The 19,096-nt window shown below is 44.3% G+C and overlaps 1 protein-coding gene across 2 annotated transcripts in view; it reads left to right on the top strand.

Annotated features, from left to right (window-relative positions):
* MTMR10 (myotubularin related protein 10) overlaps window positions 1-19,096 on the top strand; it is a 38,633-nt gene that overhangs the window by 16,397 nt on the left and 3,140 nt on the right. Inside the window, exons 6-15 of one of the 2 annotated variants that reach the window (XM_027521427.1) lie at window positions 5,359-5,449; window positions 11,137-11,296; window positions 11,773-11,860; window positions 11,941-12,029; window positions 12,426-12,556; window positions 13,580-13,649; window positions 14,258-14,328; window positions 15,815-15,984; window positions 17,054-17,224; window positions 18,316-18,498. In XM_027521427.1, the coding sequence (XP_027377228.1) occupies window positions 5,359-5,449; window positions 11,137-11,296; window positions 11,773-11,860; window positions 11,941-12,029; window positions 12,426-12,556; window positions 13,580-13,649; window positions 14,258-14,328; window positions 15,815-15,984; window positions 17,054-17,224; window positions 18,316-18,498 (1,224 nt within the window). The remainder of the gene's footprint in view (window positions 1-5,358; window positions 5,450-11,136; window positions 11,297-11,772; window positions 11,861-11,940; window positions 12,030-12,425; window positions 12,557-13,579; window positions 13,650-14,257; window positions 14,329-15,814; window positions 15,985-17,053; window positions 17,225-18,315; window positions 18,499-19,096) is intronic. The other variant, XM_027521428.1, reaches the window with a different exon arrangement.

The raw sequence follows: 19,096 nt of genomic DNA, 5'->3' as shown, positions 1-19,096 counted from the left end.
ATGCTGTATTGTAATTGAGGTTTGGTAAGACTTTTAATTCAGAACCTCAGAGCTTTATTATCAAACTAAAAGCTTGACTGAGGTTACATAAGGTTAGGTAAATATGTAGTTGTAGAGGGGTCTAATATTAGTACAATAAAGAAATTTTAATGAATTTAAATGATATTCCACAGGGGCAACTAAAAGCTAAGGGCTTTTTAATTGCCTTGTTTTTCCCCTGCCTTCCAGGAAATGTTTACTGCAAACTCATGGAGTGAGATTCAAGGGCAGAAATTCCTTCTTTGAGTCCATATTTTGGCTTTAGTAGAGGAGTGAAGCTGGTCCTAAGCAACCTCCCACCTCAGCTAGTCTGTGGTGCAGCAAGTGTAGGATCTACTAACAGAATCTCCAGGGGAGCCTTGCTCTCGTGTACTGAGAATAGAGGAGTGATGAGGGAGTTTTGGGCCACAAGAAATGGGTGCATTTGTTCTCCATGGTCAGTAAACTTAATGCAGTTAATTTTCTGTTGATATCAGTGAGGCTATCGGAAGAATCTTATGGCAGCTGTCTTCATGTACTTTGGTGGGGAGGTGATAAGTTTATTTTTAGAACCAGAGTCAACAGATTCTTTACAGGAGGGCAAACATGAAATGAATATCTGAAGATGCCTGGCCATTGCAGCTCGATTAGGTAGCAGAAGTGGTGGTGGGTCTGTGGCTGACCAGTTTTCAGAGAGAGTGTGTTAAGACCATCTTTCTGCATGCTGCAGGATGGGAAATTCAGCCAGATAACTTTTATGGCTGCTGTTAGCCATTCAGTTCTGCAGTTTGTGATTTTGGCATTTTACTAGTTTGAGGTACCTGTTCTTATGTAGAAAGACCTCAGAATTAATTAGGTGGTAGATTGCATATAAAATAGTTGAACCATGTTAATTTTTAAAATTCCTCTATAGTTGTTGTTTAATCAAAGCACCAGGAATCTGCTTATGGAAACATTACCTTCAGGATGTATAGCATGTCAAGAGTAGGGACACCATTGGAACTGAGGGAATGGAGTTACAACAGGATTTTTTTTTTTTAAGTAAGAAATTGATACAGTGGCCCAACAGTCTTCCAGGAAGTTTACGTTTCTCCCATCCTCTATTCTGTGTTTCAGATGACACTGTGTCAGTCATTGAAAATCATAATTATCTGACTTCTTCTTGCACCATCTAGGATACTTGTTGCTAAGTATAATTGAGGCAATAAAGCATGAACAAATTAAAATTAAATTTAACAGTACAAAGTAGAAGCATGAAACATATTTCCACATAAATGATTAGTTTCCAAATGAATGAAACAGAAATTCAGAATATCCCTTATCTGTTGTTGCTGCTTGCAAGTGCTTCAGGGGCCTCACTGAATAATCTACACAAAACTGACCAGGCGGCTCCAGTTTTTTATGCCCTTTCTGCAGACCAGATTGCTGGCAAAAATCCTTTCCCCACTGTCTTAAAATATAAAAAGCAGTTACCTCACACACAAAAGAAATACTGTTTTTGTCTTTGTATAATCATAAGAGGGGAAATACAGGAAAGAAACATAGGCATTAAGAATATAAATGGAGGGACTTCCCTAGCAGTCCAGTGGTTAAGAGTCCGCACTTCCACTGCAGGGGACTCAGGTTCATCCCTGGTCAGGGACTCACATGCTATGTGGTACGGCCAGAAGAAAAGAATACAAGTGGAGAATTTTTTCCCTGATTTACATATCTTCAAACACAGAGGTTAAATCATGTATGGCTGCCAAAGCTTAATGTCTTCATGAATTTAAAACAAAAATTCTAGTATACTCTTTTATTTCATGTGAAAATTTTCGTTTGAAACTAGGTCACAGTTGGGAAGTTACAGCTTGATTCTACCTCCTGGAAACTTTGAATACTGTTTTCTCTGGAAGTACTCTGATTTTTGTAAATTGTTTTAAAATGACCAAATGCGTGTTCACAGTTCTCTGATGTGTGAACCATTGATAATTTTTGGAAATACAGCAGTTATATTTCTGTTTGAATTACAAAATCTTGAAATGTTAAATTGGTTCACATATTGTTAAATATTGCTCCAAAGCCTTCTGGTAGTCTATTTGTTATTGCCTAAATATCAGTCAATAGTATTACAAAAAATTACAATTTCCTACAATAGCCAGGGCAAATGAACTATTTCAGAAGCAGTTTTCAAAGGTGTAGAGTTTTTCTGAAAATTTTTTAATACTTAGGGAGTACATTGTACATTATTCCTAAGATTGGAATAATTGTACATGAAAATGAGACCTACTTTTTTGAGTCTCTTATTACACTCTTAGTGATAGAGCCTAGGAACATGGACGTAGGCTTTTTAGGTAGTGTGTGTGGAAAGGCTGAAGGAAGAGGACTCCTGGCTTTCCTGCTCTTCTCAGAGTGTCCTGCAGTGACAGTGGGAGTGTGACACAGTTGTGTGTGCCTTTGTCTGGGTTCCCAAAGGTAGCCCGGACTGAGGTTACCTGAGCAGAGTCATGTGCACTTGTGGTTACACTGCTCACCAACAGCTTAGATCCAGCTGTGTCTCCTTCCCCCAGAATCAACTGTAGAGCAGGAGATTAAACTGAGTCAGTGTCACAGTATTATTTTTGTAGTCTTCTTTAAATGCGAATGCTTTTAAAGGCTTGTTTCTTAACCTTTGTAAATGTGATGTGCTATTTTTAAGGGCTTTTTAGAAATGGGCTGCGCTGGGTTTTGCCTAGCAGATAGGCTTGGTGGCCATAAAAAACATATTCCATCATCAGTGATCTGTGGATTTCTTTTGTGTAAACACGGCCCCTGACTGCTTTCTAAAGGTCTCAGACAAAGTGATAACTAGTATGATGGGCTTGGAGTACTTCCTGACTACATTAGGAACTCATTCTGTAAACTAGTATTTTCAGTGCAGCTGTTCTGAAGTGCAGAGTGCCCCCAGAAAGTACTAAGGAGATGGCAGAAGTGTGGAGTCTCCTGGGCTTCCTCAGATGTGCGCGGAGGCCTTGCCTGGTCTTTACTAAAGAACTAACGTGCTTTCTCCTTCCCTCACTCTATCACCTCACATCCTCTTCCCTGCTCGTTTTACTTTCCCCTTTAGCACTCACACTTGTCTCTCTTACTATAGACTTTCCTGTTGATCTGGTTCAGTGTCTGTCTTCCCCGCTAGAATGTAAGCTCAGGGTGAGCACAGGGTTTGTGTTTGTTTTGTTCATTCTGAGTCCCCAGGGCTTAGGACAGGTGGCTGCTCCGACAGTACCTGTTGAAGGAAGGAGACATGGTGTTTGCCCTGGAGGAATTGAACTTCATAGTAGAAGTAAAACAGAGAACCCGGTATCCTCCTCCTTATTCATGCTCATGACTAGTATGTGAAGCCCTGGAAAGGACCACTTCTTTAACTACAGAGCAAGCTCAGTTAACTACAGAGCACTGACCAGAGATGACAGCTTCAGAGAAAGAGTGGTTGGTTGATCAGTGGGGAAGGGCTTCTTGAACAAAGTGTGGAGAAGGAGGTGGCTGGGACTGAGTCAGACGGACCATATTCAGACAGGTGCTTCCAGACCAGAGACTACTGAGGGATGGGGTGGGAGGTGGGGGTAGGTACAGGAGGGCTGGTAGAGCCTGCCTGATGGGTGAGATTTAATTCAGCATGCAGGTATCTGGTAACTGCAGCAGATAATCCAGAGAACAGAGTTGTTGCTCAAAAGTTCATCTTTAGAAGAGAATCCTTAAGTGTTATTTAATTTTTTTTAGAATATAGGGAAGCCCACAGAGATGCCATAAGGCAGGTATGGCTTAAGATTGTAGCTCTGGTAGTGCTGAAAAATGGGACGAAAATGCAAAAAGAATCTTGAGAAAAGTGCAACAAAGCTTATAAACTAAACACGGTGTCCAGAGGAGTAGGAAGTGACAAGGACTTTTTCAACGTGTAGATTCTGTAGTTTGCTCCTAGAAGAAGTGCTCTAAGGACTGGTGAGCAGGCAGGGGATGGAAATGCAGGTCATTGTCTCCTAAACTTCCCAAGTGGGATGGACTCTCAGAAAAGGCTCTCCCACAGGTGTTAAGAACAGCAAGGTATTTCGTAAGTTTGAAGGAGCCATTATTATTGTCGTTTTTTGTCAAAACTGAAACTAATGATAACCATTCTCCTAGTTTTATGTTTTAATTTAGTAAGACAGGAAGCATTTATTCTGTAGAAGTCTGCTAAAATATATTTCTAACAACTGACACATACTTACCAGTGAATAGAATCTGCATCAGCCCACCGCAGACATGGCTAATTTGACAAGGACTAACAATTAACTAAACTTCTTGCTTGCTCACTGTCAAAAGCATATCATTCTGGCTTAATGCTTTTTCTTCTAAAGGATAACTTTTTAAGTAAGATGGTCTGTTGTTCTCTCCTTGCGTCTGTCTTCATTTTCCTCTGTCTGCTCATGTGAGATTGTATTCTCCCATCTCCCGTCACTAGTCCAGGGCTCTGTGAGCTTATTCTGTAAGCTGGAATACCATCCTTCAGTCCAGCAGCAGTTGAGGTTGATCGCAGCCATATCCCCCGTGTGCAGCTGCTCCTGAGGTTGGGCATGTGCTCGAGTTACCCATCCTCAGTGCAGCCTCGATTTCATCTTCATGGTTCACATGCCCAGACTGAGGCTCCAGGCAATGAGTTGACTTCACACAGGTTCCTGGCAGGTGCTTGGTGGGGCTGGGTTCAAGCCCTGAGCATTGGGTTACAAAGACCATGCTTTTCCCAGCACAGGCAGAGTCTCAACCATTTTACTTACACAGTTGTTTGTTTTTTTTTTTTAATGTATCTCTTTTAACCACCCATGAACTTTTGGGTTTCTTACTAATTTTTATTTTTTGTAAGAAAAAAATTGTAGCTTTTCTGTTTTTAGATTTTTATGAAATCTAAAATGAGTATGAACATTAAAAGGCATCCCTTATACTGAGCCTTCCGAATTGCTGGTATTAAATAATTATTGTCCATAAAAAATGAAAATTTCTCTTTTTTTTAGGCGTGGATATGTCACTGCCTTTTTTGAGAATGCTTCATTTACTTTCCAAGTTTTGTTTATCTGAGTAAAATTATTTCCCTGTTAAAATTCAGCTCAGCAAACACGTACTGAACACTTAGCGTGTAGTCACTGAAGATTGAACAGTGTCTGGGGGCACAGCAGTGAATGAGGTCCCTGGCCTGAGAGAGCCCATTCCAGCTCTGGGTCAGCAGGAAAACATGGAAACATGTGTCCATAGACCTTGCCTCAGATGATGCTCCCCACACCCAAGGCCTCGTTGTACGTTTCATTTAACCACGTGTGTTGAAATCAATTCTAAATGTAGAATTTTTCCTAGGTATGCCTTGCAATAGCTCATTATTCCCAGCCAACAGACCTCCAGCTACTCTTTGCATTTGAATATGTTGGGAAAAAATACCACAATTCAGGTAAATATGAAAATATTAACTACTGTGACTAACTTTACATTGTCTTAAATTTTATTCTTATGTTTTATGAGAAGCCTCCAAGTACCTGAGCCTTAATGATTGTTGAATTATTACCTTCATAACTATAAGAGAATTAAGTGCTCTGTGCTAAAAGAGATAATATTTGTCAGATTATTTCCTTTAAAAGTGAAGAACCTATAAGCAACTGTAACGAAGGCTTATGGGAAGCGTGTCAAGTGTTTTACCTGCAGTCAGTGGCTTGTGTTTTATGATGAAGGAAGATGACTCTCCCTCTCCACCATTAATTGGTAGCTTGAGTTAAAGTAATCTTTTAAGAAAACTGGAGGAAATTAAACCACATCTGAAATTCATAATCTTTTTTGGAAAGGTGATTTCATGCAAAAGCTGAAGTGGCTGAACTCTTTAATGGACTTCATTAAGTCATAATATTGACTTTATAATTATGAATAAGATTCATGAAAGGAAGATGAGCATTCATCCAAAGGACAAAAAGCAGTGTATTTTAAACCATTTTTACAAAAGTGAATAGTTCTGTTCACATAGATGTCAGTGATGACACCACCAAAGAAAATTGTAAGTGATCATATAATTCTGAGTTCTTTTATATACAAATGTAATTTTGATCAACCGGTTTCCTTTTTTTAACCTCATAAAAGGCTAGAGGAAAATCAATGAGGTCATGTGTTACTTCATCCCGTCGTAGGTTAGTGACCATCTGTCTATTGCTTGCTGAGTCTCATGCTTGCCCTGTCTTTAAGGGAGCAGGAAGACTCAGCTGCATGTTTGTAGTGAAAGGTCCCTTCACCTAGCCAGCATGGTCCTGATGGGGAGCTTGTAAGTTACTAATTTTACTGGCCTTTTACATTTTGTTAGAACATGTATAGTAATCTAAGTAATGTGTGTAATAAAAGTGTATTCCAGTATCATGTTGTAACTGCATTAAGACGCAGGAGCAGCACGTAGCACCCACAGATGCATGTGGTGTCAGTGTACTTCACTGCTTTAGACGATGCTCCTAAACACTGCAGAGATGACAGGTGGAAGTCATAGTTTTTGTCTTATGGTACTGTACTAGAAGAAATCGGATAACAAAATGTTTGTAACTTAATTTTTTGTATCAAAATATAACTGTTTTTAACTTAGGCTTGAACAATACAAATAATTTTTTCTTTTCTTAACATAAAGAAAATCCACTTATTGTCTGAAGATGAGGTGCTATAAGTCTGCACTAGGAGGTAGACAGATGGCCCTCTGACCCATCATCAGGCTGCAGATGCGATCCTCAGGGTTAGCCCCAATCACACTCTCACCTCTCCTAGGAGGGCCTTTGATTCCTACGGTTCATGATACAGACCAGCTGCCTTTTTTCTGGTAGGAACGAGTCCAATGTAGGGACCTGCAAGTTCTGCACAGTGTGATGCCTGGAACTCAGCCAGGACAGTGAACTGTCTGATGCATTTGGTGACCTGAGGCCTGATTCCCTGACTGCTCACGGTTGTATCCATCCACTCCTTGTGGGCATGTTTGGGATGTTAATATTTTAAATAGTTTATTCAGTCCATAGCCCTTCTACCACTGGGTTTCCTTATTCCCATCCATCACTTCTGTATCTTCTCACTTGTCGAGAAAGTAATGATTGACGGTTAACCTGTAAAATATCTAGGAGCACTTTATATTGCATCCTTCAGACTCCTCCTCCTTGGCAGGCACTTCATACATGTAGTGCTCAGCCAGAGTTCTAGGAAGATTCCTCTTAGGGTAACATCCTTTCATACCCTCCCTGCTGTTGCAGAAGGTACACTGCATCTGTAAGATCAAAGGAGGCCTGAAATTTCCACACACTGCAGTCAGAATCCATTAAACTGTGAGTGGAATACCCAGTAACCCACCCTTGACCTTCAGGATGACACCTTGATTCAGCAGCTGGATTAAAGAAGCTGTTACTACAGGCAGGCAGGCAACAAAGCTGTTCTCACAGCCGGGACGAGCAGCAGGAGGATGTGCCCAGCAGTTATCTAAAAGCCTTTTAGCTGGCCTTAGTCGTTCTGAGGTTTTCTCTTGTGTTCAGCATCACTTGAATACTTCTGGGAGAATTCTGATATTTGGGAAGATGCCCGGCACCTGCGGGTGGGACATCCCTTGGGACAACCCCCACGCTGACACCGTGGGAGGCATAGGCACAAACAGAAACAGTAGTTCTGTTTTTCCTCTTCTAACCTGAAAGCAACCACAAGGATGCTGTTTTCACCAGTCAGTGTATAATTGGACAAATAACGTCCAAAAGATACAGGTCCGTCTTTGTTATGAAATTGACAAGAGGTCAGATTGTGCTTCTGGACTAAAGATTGAGAACCCCGGGTTCCTGACAGGCCCAGGATCAGCAGTTCCACCCTGTGATAGACCCCTGCTTACAGATGGGACAAGAACATCTCGGGGTGCAGTGTAAACTCTGCAAGAAAGTCAAGTCTGTGACGTCGTTTTGTTTTGCAATCTTATCCTCCTTTTATAAGCATTGGATGTTCCTTTAGGTGCTTATTGAAAAACCACTTGCCAGAGAACGAACTCCATTCAAAACTGTAGAAAGTTTTAGTTTGTTGTTTGTCAGTTCTTCCAACATTCACATGTAGCTGTGAATGGTTGTGACTGGTACTCTGTCTCTGCAGTAGGAATGCGTCAGCCTATACACCAGAATCCCTTTTGGGAGAGCTTTTAAAAGACAGTAACACTGGCGCCACCCAGCCCATGAGGTCTGAATGTTGCATCCGAACCACTTTGTTGACTCAGCTCTCTGGAACTTCTTCATGATCATGGTTCTGTTCTTCCCTTCCTCGCCCTCTGTGTGACCCTGATTTCTGCAGTGTCAATGAAGTGATGGGCTTTGTTTTCCTGTGTTGACTGCTTTATGGTCTTTACTGTTGCTTGAGGCCATTCTAACTATGGAGGGGCTGGTTACATGGAAACTCTGTAGGACTAGAGTCTGGGATAAGACCTGTGAACGGTGTCACAGGAGCTAGTGAAGGTCAGGATTGCTCCCTGTCCTGTCCCTGTCAGCTGGCTGAGGACGGCTATCCTGAGACCTAAGTCAGCAACGTCAGGGTGGCTGGCTCTTCTAGAGGACCAACCCAGCCAGCCTTCCCTGGGCACCTGTACACAGGCATGGGCTTCGGGCCTTGGGACTTCCTGGAAAGCATAAAAATTGCCAGACTCGCTAGTGACAGAGTACCTGCTGCACATCCCATAATAAGCTCTCGCTGGAGAAGATGTCGAGTGTCCAAGATCCCTGATCCTGGCGGCTGAGACGTGGACAGTGAGTGTGTTCTCAGCCCAGCTTCCTAGTCTTCGACCTCAGGACACTGAGAAGCATGCAGTCCTGGCTCCCCGCTAGGGCAGAGCTGCTATAGTATTTACAAGCTCCTGGCGAAAGTCCACGGTATTCTTTTAGCTACTCTGTGGTGGTGGTCTCAGTGCTTGGCGGGGACCTCTGTGCGGTGGTGGTAAAGGCAGCATTTCTTTTCTTGGTTTGAATGTGGATGATGTTTGGTGTTTGTTTCTGATAAATAGCCTTTATCGAGTTAAGGAAATCCCCTTTTATTCCTAATTTGCTAAAATTTGCTATTTTTAAAATCACGAGCATGTGTCGAACTCTGTCAAATGTTTTTCTGTTCTTGGAAGGGTTTTCCCCCCTTTAATTTGGTCATATGATGAAATTCTTAGGTTTTCTAACATTGGCTAGCTTGTTGTGGGTTTTGGTGTTTTGGAACACTGAGTAAAGCGGGAATTGCCTGGGAGTTCCATGTGGGTTCTGAGTTCTAGAGCAGTCATGGGTCCCAGCATGTTCCTGTGGCTGTCACTCTTAAGAGCAGGTGCTGAGACGGAGCAGCATGCCAGGATGTGGGCTTAGAAGGAACATTTTAACTTTTAACAAGCTCTGCTAGAATCATGATCATCATAATTCTGATGCCACTTAAAAGATAAAATCCGAAATTCCTATTCTGGCACCTGAGACCCTTCCTGATCTAGAGTCATGAGTGCTGTCCAGTGGTGGCGTGTCCTGTGCCCTGCATTGTCTAGTAGTGAAGTCACTGGCCGTATGTGGCTGTTGAGCACTGGAATGTGCCTAATGCAGCTGAGGAACTGAATTTAAAATCTAGGTTAAACTTAAATTTCAGTTGAAATGTAAAGAGCATGTGTGGCTGGTGCTTGCTCTTTGGTACAGCATACCTGTGCATCTGGGCATTCTCCAACCTCCCTGCCGCCACCTCTGGCACCCTTACTGCACTTAAGGTAGTTCAGTACTCAATGGTGTACAAATTGGCCACATTTCTTAAGTCCAGCTCTGCCCAGCATGCCCCTCTCCTTTTCATCAGCCACTGGGCAGCGCTTGCTTTGGCTGGTTCCTTAGGACTCTGCTCAGAGCATCTCGGGTCAGAAGCCTTCCTGCCCCACCCACCCTGTGGCCCCAGCAACAGCGCAGGGCTTCCTGTTTCTCATCACTCACGTCCACCCAGTGCACTGACAAGCACCTTGAAGTAGGGGTGAAACCTTACTTGTTTTTCCATTTTCAGGCCTTAGCCTGTGGTCACATCTCAGAAAATACCTGTTTTACAGCAGGTTTAGTAAGTAGTCCATGGGAACGGGCATGTCATGTTCACTGGATGGAGAAGGGTCTTCACAACTACAGGGGGATGGGAGTTGGAGAGCACTCGGCAACAAGGGTCAGGGCAGGCCTGCGAGGGCACTTCAAGAGAATGCAGTTGGAGATGTTGGGGCAAGGGCAGCATCCTGAAAGCCTGTTTCTCAGGAAGCGTGTCTTGTGGCAGCAATTGGCTGGGCTGAGTCCAGCTCAAGTAGGGAGAGCCCAGGCTGAGAGGGGTGCCCTGTGTCACCCAGAGTGGACCCTTCTTTCCCTCTGGTCCCTCTGAGGCCCTCCTGAGGCTATGCACATGCTCCTAGCAGGTTGCAGCACTTCTCAAGTGGAAAGATTCCTTGCTTGGGAAGGTCAGGTCCTGGCCTCTCTAACCCTCCATTGCACTGGCCCTCTAGTGGAGTGTGAGGAGTCCACATGAGCTTATCATCAGAGGAAAGCTGAGTAGAGACCAAGAGTGTCACAGTGAGTCACAGTAGGAAAGGGCTGAGAAGTCAGTAGCCGGGAGATGAAAGGTCCGGACGGCTCAAGAGTGCAGGCGCTGGTGGATGCATTCTCTCTCTAGGCAAAACCAGCAGTGACCTGGGTTCATGCTTCAGACTGGGGCAAGGGGTTAAGAGTGACCACAAACAGTTGAAAGTTGAGGAGGTGATGACTGGAGAGGAAATGTGGAAGCAGCATTGTTCATGCCCTGAGAAGGTAGTCAGTGAATGTAACGGGCAGTGTGTGATGTAGAGTGAGAGTGGTCCAGGTGGCCATGTGAGAGCCTTCTCTAGTGCCGGAAGGCACTGCAGGCAGAGCCAGTGGGTGGACAGGGCATGGAGGTGCTGCAGGAATGGACGTGGGGGCTGTCCTGAGAGGAGGGTCTGCCTCTTGGCCAGGACAGGTGAGGACAGGCCAGGACAGGTGAGGTGGTCTTGGAGAGACTGGAGACAAACAGGGATGCTACATCACAGTGTGTTGGCGACAGGAGGCAGGAGGGGATTCAGAGCTGGCTTAATACTGTTGCTTTTTCTTGTAGCCAGCAAAGCTAATGGAGCACCCTTGGGAGCTGGGGGCGGCGGCAGCCAGAAGACGCCACTGTTCGAGACGTACTCAGACTGGGACAGGGAGGTGAAGAGGACAGGTGCCTCGGGCTGGAGGGTCTGCTCCATCAACGAGGGCTACATGATCTCCACGTGGTGAGTTCGCTCTGGCAGGGTGCTCACTGCCGGGGCGCTTTTAGGGGTAGTTGTCAGACTCTACCGTCATTGGTAACTGGATGGGAAACAGACAAGAGGGAGAGAGAAGGAGTTGATGCTTCTCGGTAGACTTGAGGGTCAGGTTGGGTTGGTGTGACTGGTGTTTCCTATCCCATAGCCTGTTGAGAGGACCAGGGTAGATTTTGTTTTTTTTTTTTTAAGAAATTGCATACATGTTTGATTAGTAGTCATTCTAGACAATATTTCAAATGCTTCCTTTGGATTCTTTCTCTGCTATAATATAGCTTTTGGGATAACTGACCACGTCACATCTGTTTTCGACTGTGTCTAGGCTCATCAGTGTACCCACAGTGCTCACCAGGTGGGGTGCACATTAGTTAAAGTGGGGTCTGCAGAGCATGCTTGTCCCACTGGAAGCCAAGCTCTCACATCATGATTTGTGTTTTCATCTGCAGCCTTCCAGAGTACTTCGTGGTGCCGAGCTCGCTAGCAGATCAAGACCTGAAGGTCTTCTCCCATTCTTTTGTTGGAAGACGGATGCCAGTAAGTGAGGCCTGCTGGGTCTCTCCAATACTGTGTTCCACTTTCCAGCCGGTTAAGTAAAGACCCTGCTTCTCTCCTAGTTCTGGTGCTGGAGCCACTCGAATGGCAGTGCCCTCGTGCGCACAGCCCTCATAAGAGATGTGCTGCAGCAGAGGAAGATTGAGCAGAGGTAAGTGGGCCACCACCCTCAGAGCTTGGGGTATCTTTGTCATTCTAGCTAGAGTCAGAAAGCACCATGTACTTCATACAAGCATTACCACTGTGGAGAGGATATGAACGTATTAAAATTAACTCTCAGGTTATACTAAACGTAGTTTAGTTCTTTGGCATACAAGGATCTTTTGTTGCTGACATCTTGCTGTAGTGTTGCCTCTAAAGAACTTTCAGAGTGCAGTGATTCCCAGGCAAGACACTGCAGAATGAATCAAGTTTTTCTTATAGTTCAATGCGCCTAGGTTTATCAAGTCACACCAAGATGGTGGCATAGTTAGCTCATAGTAGGTGCTCAAAACATATATGTTGAATAAAAGAATGAATAGTGACTCAAAGGTTTTGTCTTTATTAGGATTTGTAATGCAATAACTAAAAGTCATCCACAGAGAAATGATGTCTACAAGTCAGATTTGGACAAGACCTTACCCAACATCCAAGATATTCAGGTGGCTTTTGTAAAACTTAAACAACTGTGTGTTAATGGTAATTTTATTTTTATTATATATATGCATATGTAAACAGTGACTGGGTGATTCTATGAGGCATGTCAGGAAAAATGACATTACCTAAAAATTTAGAAATAGTTAATAAGTAAAGGCTCATTGAGATACCTGTACAAATTAATATTATATGAGAATGTCAGAAGCTCTTAGAAAATGAAGTTTAAGCTGCGTTTAGTTTTGGAGGAAAAGTGTCTGCTAGTAGAACAGTGTGTAACCTCACAAACAAACAAAGACCCTAATGTGCTGAGTTATGTTTTGAGCCACATGAGAATGTGTGCAGCCTCAGAGTTCACGTATGTTTGCTGGAGCACATGCTCACGGGGTGCTTCGATGTGCCCCTGGATGGCTGACTCACAGGAAAGGGCCCTTGGTGTGAAGGGTGCGCAGAGAACCCCTCGTCACTGGGTGTGGAGAGGCAGCAGGACTGGAAGGCGAGCTGGGGTGGGAGTGTGTGTTTGGAAACACAGCAACTGTATCTTTCAGCCGTCCAGTCCTCGGGGTGGCTAGGGATGGGGTTTGTGAGCCGAGGGGCTTGAGATGAGCCAGGACAGGCCCTGCCAGGAAGCTGCCCCCTTCCCTGCAGGGGTTGCCACCAAGGCCATGTCAGCCAGGCACTGGCAGCAGGGAGGGGTGGGAGGCAGGGAGGGCCAGGCCGGTGGTGAGGAGGCTGGGGAGGGAAGGCCAGAGTCAGGGAAGGCCAGGTCAGCAGCTCTAGGAGGCAGAGGTGGTTGGAGTCTCCGAGATTTCCCCGAAAGAGTCAGAGAGGAGACGGAGGCCTGGGGAGTGCTTGGTTCCATTCCTTATAGAACTGTAGTGCGACCTCTTAAATGTTTTTATCATTAAATGCAAATGTATTACACTTCTTGAAGCCAACTTTTAAGTATTAGAAACTGTGATGTATCATCTAACTCTCAATTGATCATGTTAAGAAGCCCGGAAGTAGTATATTGAATATATATACGAGTTACATATAGAATTACATATGTAATTATATTAATTGCAGAACCGTTTGAAGAAACTGAAGAGAAATGGCTGTCTTCACTGGAGAATACACGGTGGTTGGAATATGTAAGGTTTGTACAACTGCTTTCTTTTTCTCCTAACTCTTTATTTTGAAATAATTATATATCTGCAGGAGGTGCAAAAATATTACAGAGCCATGCACTCCTCACCTGCTTCCCAGTGGTAACAGCTCACATAACTGGATGATGGTTGTGGAGCCGAGAAGCTGACAGTGGTGTAAGCTAGGCCCTGTTCAGCATTTATAATCAGGTGTTCTCGTGTGTTTATGTGTGGTTTCATCACATTTGTAGACCCACGTGACCACCAACAGAGTCAGGATGCAGACTGCCCCATCACTACATCTCCCTCCTGCCACCCCTGGAGGGCTGCGCCCCCATCCCCTACAGCTCCACCCCTGCCCCCTGGGAGCCACTCATCTCTTCTTCGTCTCTGTAGTTGGGTGATTTCAAGAAGGTCATGTAAATCAGCAAAGGTTAATGAATTCCCTGATTCAAAAACCAAACTGTATTCATATAAATACTGAAGAAACTCAGAAAGGTTACAGAGACTACAAATGGGTATGGTGAGAGATTAGATTTGCTTGACATCAAGTACTTTAAACAATATATCTGTAATGGAAGTTTAGTTTTTAACATTGTGTTTCCCTTTCTGTTTCCAGGGCATTTCTTAAACATGCAGCAGAACTCGTGTATGTGCTAGAGAGCAAGCGTCTGTCTGTAGTGCTGCAAGGTAACCACTTCTGGCCACTGTGGTCTCTGGGCCACAGTATCTTGGGTGCTGTAGCTTTAGGGTACACTTTGAAATTAAGACATGTAAGTCCTCCAACCTTGTTACCAAAATTGTCTTGGTTATTCTAGGTCCTTTGCATTTCTGTGTAACTTTTAGGATCAGCAAAAAGCCTACTGGGTTTTGGATAGGACTATGTTGAACCAGAGACTGGGAGAATACTGTCTTAACATGGAATCTACCGATCCAGGAAATGAATGTCTCTCCATTTATGTGGGTTTTCTCTCATGTCATGTCAGCTTTATAGTTTTTAGTGTAGAACCCTAGAACTTATTTAGTTAAATCTGTTTTATTTTTGATGCTGTTGTGAATAGTTGCTTTTTAAATTTCATTTTCAGATGTATTGTGTACTCATTGTGTATAAAATCCCTACAACCTTACTAAATTAATTCATTAGTTTTAGTAGTGGTTTATGGATTCTTCAGGGGTTTTATTTTACATATGAACACTCATTGTCTGCAAATACAGTTATAGCTTGTTCCTCTCTAGTTTGAAATGCCTTGGATTCCTCTCTCTTGCCTGACTTCTCTGTGTAGAGCTTCCCGGACACTATACAGTAGAAGTGACAGAACAGACATCCTTGTCCTGCTGCCCATCTTAGGAGGAAAGTGTCCAGGATTTCACTGGCAAGAGTGATTTAGTTGTAGGTTTTTGTGGATTCCACTTGTCAGGTTGAATCTCTTCTTAGATTGCTGAGAGTTTTTATCCAGAATAAATGTTGAATTTTAATCAGACAGATGCTTTTTTATATCTAATGAGATGATCACGTAATTTTTGTCCTTTAATTTTTTATTATGGTGTGTTACTTTGTCGGGTGTTAAACCAACCTTGCATTTCTAGGATAAATTCTTGCATTCCTGAGATAATTTGGTTTGTTAATACTTTGTTGATGACGTTACATATAATGGATACTATATGATAGTTTTCTTCTGATTTTTGTGGCTGACTTTGATATCAGAGTATTCCTGGTCTTATTATTAAAGTACATCAGATATGAAAGATGGGAGCGAAGCATTTGCCATCTTGTCAGATGATGGTGGATAGTTCCCTTTCTCTCGTTCACCTCTGAGTCACCCTGTCGAGCTATCAGTGGAAAGATTGTGGGATATTTAATACTGTTGCCAAAACAGGAATAGAATGGACTCTTGGGAGATTTTTACCACAGATCATTGAAATGTAAAAAGAGTGAGGGCTACACTTCTGATATCTAGAAAACATTCATATGTAAAAGTCCATCTCTCCATTAAACATGAGTGTAAATGATCTGTAGGTAATATTTAGAGTTGCTGGCCTGAATGAAATGTCCTAACAAGGATGATCTCGAAGGCCGCCGCATACAGAACACCGAAGTGTATGCTCTACCTCCCATTCCGTCCTTCTCTGAGCATTCTGCTGTGTACTGAGTGTTGTCTTTCCGTTTCACTGACAGAGGAGGAGGGAAGAGACCTGAGCTGCATCATAGCTTCTCTGGTCCAAGTGATGCTGGACCCCTATTTCAGGACCATCACTGGGTTTCAGAGTCTGATACAGAAAGAGTGGGTCATGGCCGGATATCCATTCCTGGACAGATGCAACCACCTGAAGAGATCGGAGAAGGAGGTAACAAAGCCTTCATGCTTATCATCAGTCCTTCAGCGTGCACAGGGTAAAACCCCGTCATCATGGGGAGAGAGATTCTGTGCAGAAGGGGACAAGGAGGCTTTTAAAACATTGCCTTCACTACATCCTAGCTTCTTAGTCCAAGACTGACCCATGGATTAGAGTTCAAGTTGAGGTGTTTATGAAGACTATCGTAACTGTATGATAGGCAACACTCTAAAAATTAATCTGTTGAGTTTCTCTTAGTTGAAAACTGCTTGAAGAAATACCAATAATATGGCAGGTCTTCTGTAAGCAGACAATAGGCATGTTAGGTATTTTGGAAAACCAGCTTTGGAGTATTATAATTTCTTAAAATGGGGTACATGTGTTAAGGGAGAGAGGCTGGGGGGCACATGTAAGAGCTGCGAGGCTGGCACGGCCTCGAGTCCTTGTGGGACTGTGAGCCCTGCAGTGTCCCATGTCAGGGAGGCTCCTAAGAGCACTGCTGACTCGCTGTCCCGTGTAACAGTCCCTGCCATCTGAGGAAGCCCCAGCAGTGAATGCTTCCCGTGTTGACTCTGACTCATCAAGACACACTGGGTGGGTGCTGGGGCTGCTGCCAGCTGCTGCATTGAGGGTGTGCCCCAGGACCCCAAGGCCACACGAGCCAGTCTCTGAAACCCAGGAATGTCTCTGGATGCTGACTGCAGGGTCAGCCAAAAGTTGTTACAGAAGCTGCTTTTTGGTTTGGATGTTTTTCGTTTTAAATGTTCTGAAGAACTGTTTCCAGGTTTGGCTTAAACACTTATTTCCCTGTTCCCCCTTCACAGGGCGATTCCCTGCCTCTCTTTCTAGTTCACCACTTCAGCGTGGTGGACTTGTTGGGCAGAGAGGTGCTGAGACATGTCCCAGGCCAGCCTTGGTTTTAGGGTGCCATGGCCGTCTAGTCTACTCATGTACGCTGAGCTCAGCTTTGGGGCCACGCACACAGGCCTCACTGTCTACTAATCTCTCCATCATGTCAGTGAGAAGTTTGGGGGTAGACATGGGCCCTGCGGGTAATCTCATTTCCTTGTGTGTATGCCAGGCTCCTGTGTTCCTGCTCTTCCTGGACACCACGTGGCAGCTGCTGGAGCAGTGCCCGGCGGCCTTCGAGTTCTCTGAGACTTACCTGGCGGTGCTGCACGACAGCACCCGTGTGGCCCTGTTTGGCACCTTCCTGTTCAACTCTCCACACCAGCGTGTGCAACAGAGCACGGTGAGCACCCACCATGGCAACGTGCTGTAGCTGTGTTCCTATTAAACTGTCTCAGTTATGAATACCATTTTAAGCTGTAATTTCAGATGAATAACAGTCCAGGAACTTGAACCTGTTGCATTTGTATGAGTGCGCATTCTAGGTCTTTTTCTCTGACATTTATTGAAAGATGCAGCTTATTTTAACCACCGTAAATATACTTTTGTATTTATACGTTCACATTTGAGCTGTCTGAATGGGTAATTGGTAAGATCCTGTTTGAAAACATTTATTTCCTAGGACAGTAGAATAAAAGGGGTATAAAGCAAATGACTTTTCTTTGGGAATTCTATGGGGAAGGAATTTGAGAGGAAACATAGGCATGATGCAAGACTGGAACTCTCACTGGGCACTGCTTCCCGAGTGTCCTCAGACCCTGATGCCATGGGGCAAGTCACTTTTACGTAGGCCTGTCAGCTTCCAGTCCCAGCTCTTAACCCAGAGGAAGAACCATGACTAGGGAGGGACTTGAAACCAGCTTCTGGTTGCCCTGGTGGAGCCTTCTGGAACCACGAGTTCTGTCTTATCCATGTCTGGAGCAGTGGGTGTAGCCACAGAGGCTGCAGTGCCCAGAAGGACGCTCTCATGGGTCTTCAGGAAAGACTGCAAGAGGGGCTGCCTTCACAGTGAGCTGTGGTCATAGCCAGGGCTGGGACTCTGCTGAGTCTTGAGTTCCTCATCTGTGAAGCTGCTGCCTCAAATCAGCAGCTGAGCGTCCTGAAGACGCATGCTATTCAAGACTGGGTGTGAGCATGTAAGGGGAGGGTTTGTTCAGGCCACTGCTCCAGGGTGAGCTCCCTCCACGAGTTCACACTCATGAACATGCTCACTGCCCAGGGGCCCCCTCCTCCTCATGCAAGGGCCATGCCCTCCTCGTGCCGGGTGCCAGCAACGTCTGGGGAGCAGAGTGTGCTGCTCCAGAGGGGTGGGAATCGCCCTCATTCAGAAAATTTCACTCGTATAACGATGAACAATTCATCAAAAAGGAAGTTACCACGAGAAAATCTTGAGTTTGGCATTTTTCACAAATGTTCAAATATTTTATTTTGCAGGAATTTGCTATAAGCAAAAATATCCAGCTGGGTGATGAGAAGGGTTTAAAATTCCCCTCCGTTTGGGACTGGTCTCTCCAGTTTACACCAAAGGATCGTACCCTTTTCCACAACCCCTTCTACATTGGAAAGAGCACGCCCTGTGTGCAGAATGGTTCTGTGAAGTCCTTTAAAAGGACAAAGGTAAACTACAAAAACGCACTAATGGTGGAAACCTGGTGTTTGCACACACATAACCAAAAACATCTTTTTCAGAACAGGGTATTAAAAGTCCAGGCACGTCCCATGACAGCATTGCTAATGCAGGTTTGAGGGGTCATTTGCTTTGTTTCTTTTATGGCTGTGCCGTGCAGCTCAGGAGATCTTAGTTCCCTAACCAGGGATTGAACCTGTACCCTTGGCAATGAGTGGGAGGAGTCTTAGCCAAAGTTTTTTTCATTATCATTATATTTGTGATGGTGATCTGTGACCAGTGATCTCTGATGTCACTATTGCAGAAAGATTACAACTCGCTTAGGTCTCAGATGAGGGTTAGCATTTTTAGCAGTAAAGTATTTAAGGTGTACACATTTTGTCTTTTTAGACATAATGCTGTTGCACACTTAATAAATTACCATATACTGGAAACATAACTTATATGTGCCGGGAAACCAAAAACCTGGTGTGACTTGCTTTATCGCGAATCCACTGTCTCCCAGAGGTCTGCCTATGACGGAGAGAATATATCAGCTCCACCCTCATACAGGCCACAGCCTGGCAAAGTCAAGGCCCAAGTGTCCAA

The sequence above is a fragment of the Bos indicus x Bos taurus genome, chromosome 21 (assembly GCF_003369695.1).
Source record: "Bos indicus x Bos taurus breed Angus x Brahman F1 hybrid chromosome 21, Bos_hybrid_MaternalHap_v2.0, whole genome shotgun sequence".
Taxonomy (NCBI): Eukaryota; Metazoa; Chordata; class Mammalia; order Artiodactyla; family Bovidae; genus Bos; species Bos indicus x Bos taurus.
The sequence above is the reverse complement of the archived record's forward strand: the minus strand, read 5'-3'. Positions and strand labels throughout refer to the sequence as shown.